Source organism: Bison bison, unplaced genomic scaffold (assembly GCF_000754665.1).
Source record: "Bison bison bison isolate TAMUID 2011002044 unplaced genomic scaffold, Bison_UMD1.0 scf7180017864492, whole genome shotgun sequence".
Classification (NCBI taxonomy): Eukaryota; Metazoa; Chordata; class Mammalia; order Artiodactyla; family Bovidae; genus Bison; species Bison bison.
This window is the reverse complement of record NW_011495051.1, coordinates 2,692,163-2,696,898: the sequence shown is the minus strand read 5'-3', so window position 1 is coordinate 2,696,898 and position 4,736 is coordinate 2,692,163. Positions and strand designations below refer to the sequence as shown.

The following is a 4,736-nucleotide window of genomic DNA, read 5'->3' as shown; positions in this document are numbered from 1 at the left end:
GGTCCCCGGCGCCATCGTGGTGACCCAGCACTTCGTCCTCTTTGAATGGCAGGCCGTGGACCCTGGCTGCAGCCTCTGCCACTTCATGGGTGTCATCATGGTCTTTTTCGGCCTGTGTCCGCTGCTGCTGGGGGCCGCCATGGCCTCAGAGCGCTTCCTGGGCATCACCCGGCCCTTCTCAAGGCCCGCGACTGCCTCGCAGCGCCGAGCCTGGACCACAGTGGGGCTGGTGTGGGCCTCTGCGCTGGCACTGGGCCTGCTGCCCCTTCTGGGTGTGGGCCACTATACCGTGCAGTACCCCGGCTCCTGGTGCTTCCTCACACTCGGCACCGATCCGGGGGACGTGGCCTTCGGCCTGCTCTTCGCACTCCTCGGCAGCGTCTCAGTGGGGATGTCCTTCCTGCTCAACACCATCAGTGTGGCCACCCTGTGCCACGTCTACCATGGGCAGGCGACCGCCCAGCAGCGCCCGAGGGACTGCGAGGTGGAGATGATGGTGCAGCTCATGGGCATTATGGTGGTGGCCAGCATTTGCTGGATGCCACTGCTGGTGAGTGGCGGGGGTAGGAGCGGGGACTGCCTGGGGCCTGGGTTCATCCTGAATAGATTCATAACCCTCAGGTTCTCATTAGCCCAAGAAAATGTGACCCCAGGGTCCAGGGGTACTCCCTTGAGTGAGACACAGATAACCCCAAACTGGGGGCAGGACTGGGGCAGAAGCAGTGTCCTGGGACTGAGATGCCCAGGGAGGGGCTCCCAGGCTCTCCCCACCCCAGGGAGGGTATCAGAGAAGACTTTCCGTAAGAGGGTCATTGGAGCTGGGGTTTTGAAGGAGGAAGAGGAGTTTACCTGCTAGATGAAACCAGGGAGGATATTCCAGGTGGAATCACTGAATCATTTCTACCTTGTGCCTAGTTCTGGGCTGGACCCCAGCTTTGCACAGATGTTCCTGAGTCAGGTGAGTTTACTGAAGTCCTTCCACTGATTAATATAATTGGCCTTTTGGAGTTGTTATTTTTCCATTTCTGATTCAATCTGGACAAGTCTGAAGACCAGAATCAGATACTTGGTTTCCAGCCCATATCCAACAAGGACTTACCATGTGACTCTGGCTATGGGCTTCCTTCTTCCAGCCTCAATCAGTTCCTTAGATTTTAAAAGAAAGAAGAAAGTGTTCGTTGCTCAGTCATCTCCAACTCTTTGTGACCCCATGGACTGTATAGCCTACCAGGTTCCTCTGTCCATGGAATTCTCCAGGCAAGAATACTGGAATGTCCAGGGGATCTTCTCGACCCAGGTATCTAACCCGGGTCTCCTGCACTGCAGGCAGATTCTTTACCGTCTGAGCCATGGGGGATGATTTAAAAGGTGCCTGCCTCTCAGAGTGATTCAGGAGGAAATGAACTCATTTATCCATTTGTTTCTTCAACAAACATTGATTGAACACCCAGTGTGTTGCAGGCTCTGGTCTAGATGCTGAGCAGGGAACAAAAAGTACAAAATGCTTGACTTCCTGCAGCTCTTTGATCATGGTGGTGGCGGTTTAGTCGCTAAGTCGTGTCAGACTCTTGCGACCCCATGATCATGGGGAAGACAGCAAATAAACAGTGCATAAATAAGTGACATGGTAGATATTAGGAAGTGATAAGGGCTAAAACAAAAACTAAATCTGTGGGATAGGAAGATTGCAAATTTGGTTGTGCTCTGTTTTGCTAAATGTTTTTACATGTGTCAGTGGTGGGAAAAGAAATAGAAGGGAGCATAAGTTTTTGTGTGTGATACATGAAGCTGCAGGCATGACGGGCCCCGGGGGAGCAAAAGTTACAGTATGATGCTTCTGGCTGAGCAATGTGCTTCTGAAACCCAGTCCCTGGGGTGTCCCTCCCAGGTCTGTTTTCATACAGCTGAGACCGTTTCTATTTTTGTTTATTATAATTATTATCATTATTATTTATTGAGCAGCATCCAGAGGATGCCTGTGAGCACCTGATTCGGGTTTCCCCCTCTCTGCCTACAGCACCGCAGGGCTCCCATCTCCCTCAGGATAAAACCCCAAGTCCTCCTGCAGCCCACAAGACCCTGCGAGACCTTCTCCATCCCCTCCCTGCCCTTCTGTCCGCCCTCTCTCCCCCTTGCTCACTCTGCTCCAGCCACACTAGCCTCCTTGCTGTTCCTCCAACACGCCAGGCATGATGCTGCCCCAGGGCCTTTGTATGTGCTGTACCGTCTGCCTGGAATGCTCCCCCAACCGCAGATCTCCATGTGAATCACTCCTTCACTCCTCCATGTCCTTGCTCAAATGTCACCTTCAGCAAGAGTTCCCTGACAAAGGTCTGCCTCAGCATCTTCCTGATCCCTGCCTTCCAGGCTTGACTGTCTTAGAATACCCCCAGATGACCCCTGCCCTGCCCTGAACCATTAGAGTCTCAGCTGAGACTCTGAAGGATGGATAGGAGATTAGAGAGATGTGTGTGTTAGTCACTTAGTCGTGTCTGATTCTTTGTGACCCCATGGATTGTAGTTCGCCAGGGTCCCCATCCATGGAATTTTCCAGGCAGGAATACTGGAGTGTGTTGCCATTTCCTTCTCAGGGATCGAACCCAGGTCTCCTGCATTGCAGTTGAATTCTTTACCATCTGAGCCACCAGGGAAGCCTGAATAGGATATTTGTTCTTGTTCAGTCGCTCAGTTGTGTCCACCTCTTTGCGACCCCATGCATGCCAGGCTTCCCTGTCCTATCTCCCAGAGTTTGCTCACTCATGTCCATTGAGTCGATGATGCCAGCCAACCATCTCATCCTCTGTTTCCCCCTTCTCCTCCTGCCCTCAATCTTTCCCAGCATCAGTGTCTTTTCCAATGAGCCAGTTCTTCCCATCGGGTGGCCAAAGTATTGGAGCTTCAGCTTCAGCATCATCCTTCCAATGAATGTTCAGGGTGGATTTCCTTAGGATTGACTGGTTTGATCTCCTTAATAGGAGATAAGCTGCCAGATAAAAACCAGGAAGGCGTTTTAGGTAGAATCACTGAGTCATTAAATGATTCCCAAGTCCCCTTTGGGAGCCAAGTTTTTCCTAAAAGGCCATATAGTATCCCTTTTAAACACTGTCTCTGGGACAACCACACAGCTCTTCTATTGGGGTGTGAAAGCTACCTGGAAATGACTGGGCACGCCTAAGTGCCAAAAGGAGTTCATTTATGGACTCGGAAATGTGAATTTCATGTAATTGTCACATGTCACAAAATATGCTTTCTGTTTTTTTTCTCACCATTGACATGTGTAAAAACATTCTTAGCAAAACAACAAACCAAAAAGGCACAAATAAAGCAAACAAAGCACAACAAAAACAGGTGGCAGGCCAGAGTTGGCCCATGAGCGAACTCATGCTTTGAAACCTCCCATGGTTCCCTGTTGTCCCAGAGGAAAGGTCCACAGACACTTCCCTCCATCTCACTGGGGAAACTCCTATTCTCCATCTGATTACCTCTCAAGCCTGGCCCAACGCCTCCTCTGGGCTACAACAGTGCCTCCATGTCTGCTTGGTCACACCAACCCCCACCACCGAGCCGAAACCACCTGGGCATGTAAGTAGAGCCTGGGTCCATTGTGGCCACAGCACTGTCCCCAGAATTGCCCAGCACACAGTAGGTGCTCAGGAAACTACTGTAGTGATTCAATATAATATTAATATTAATCATAGTATTATTTTAATTATAATTATGAAATATAATACCCACTATAATAATTATTTGTATTAGAATTAATATATATAATTATAACAACTGTGATATAATTGTTAAATACTATATAATATACACTATAATTGAGTGAGTGAGTGAGCGAAGTCACTCAGTCGTGTCCGACTCTTTGCGACCCCGTGGACTGTAGCCTACCAGGCTTCTCCGTCCATGGGATTCTCCAGGCAAGAATACTGGAGTGGGTTACCATTTCCTTCTCCAGGGGATCTTCCCAACCCAGGGATCGAACCCAGGTCTCCCACGTTGGAGGCAGACGCTTTAACCTCTGAGCCACCAGGGAAGCCCGAAACTATAATTATATAGTATTAATTAATATTTAATAAGTATATTAATCATATAATATATAAGGAAGCCCCAGTTAACATTTAATAATTATATCAATCATATAATATATATTTATATAGTATATAATTGTTAAATACCGTCAGTCTCCTCAGTCCATGGGATTTTCCAGGCAAGAGCGCTGGAGTGGATTGCCATTTCCTTCTCCAGGAGATCTTCCCGACCCAGGAATTGAACCCGGGTCTCCCACAGTGCAGGCAGACGTTTTACCATCTGAGCCACCAGGGAAGCCCCAACATATAACTATAATTATATATATTCATAGAATGGGAAAGACTGGGGATCTCTTCAAGAAAATCAGAGATACCAAAGGAACATTTCATGCAAAGATGAGCTTGATAAAGGACAGAAATGATATGGACCTAACAGAAGCAGAAGATATTAAGAAGAGATGGCAAGAATACACAGAAGAACTGTACAAAAAGGATCTTCACGACCCAGATAATCACAATGGTGTGATCACTGACCTAGAGCCAGACATCCTGGAATGTGAAGTCAAGTGGGCCTTAGAAAGCATCACTACGAACAAAGCTAGTGGAGGTGATGGAATTCCAGTTGAGCTATTCCAAATCCTGAAAGATGATGCTGTGAAAGTGCTGCACTCAATATGCCAGCAAATTTGGAAAACTCAGCAGTGG

General features: G+C 48.4%; 1 protein-coding gene across 1 annotated transcript in view; it reads left to right on the top strand.

Annotated features, from left to right (window-relative positions):
* TBXA2R (thromboxane A2 receptor) overlaps nt 1-4,736 on the top strand; it is a 13,324-nt gene that overhangs the window by 5,363 nt on the left and 3,225 nt on the right. Inside the window, exon 3 of the mRNA XM_010828118.1 lies at nt 1-550. This exon is cut by the window's left edge and continues 6 nt beyond it. Coding sequence (XP_010826420.1) covers nt 1-550 — 550 coding nt within the window. The remainder of the gene's footprint in view (nt 551-4,736) is intronic.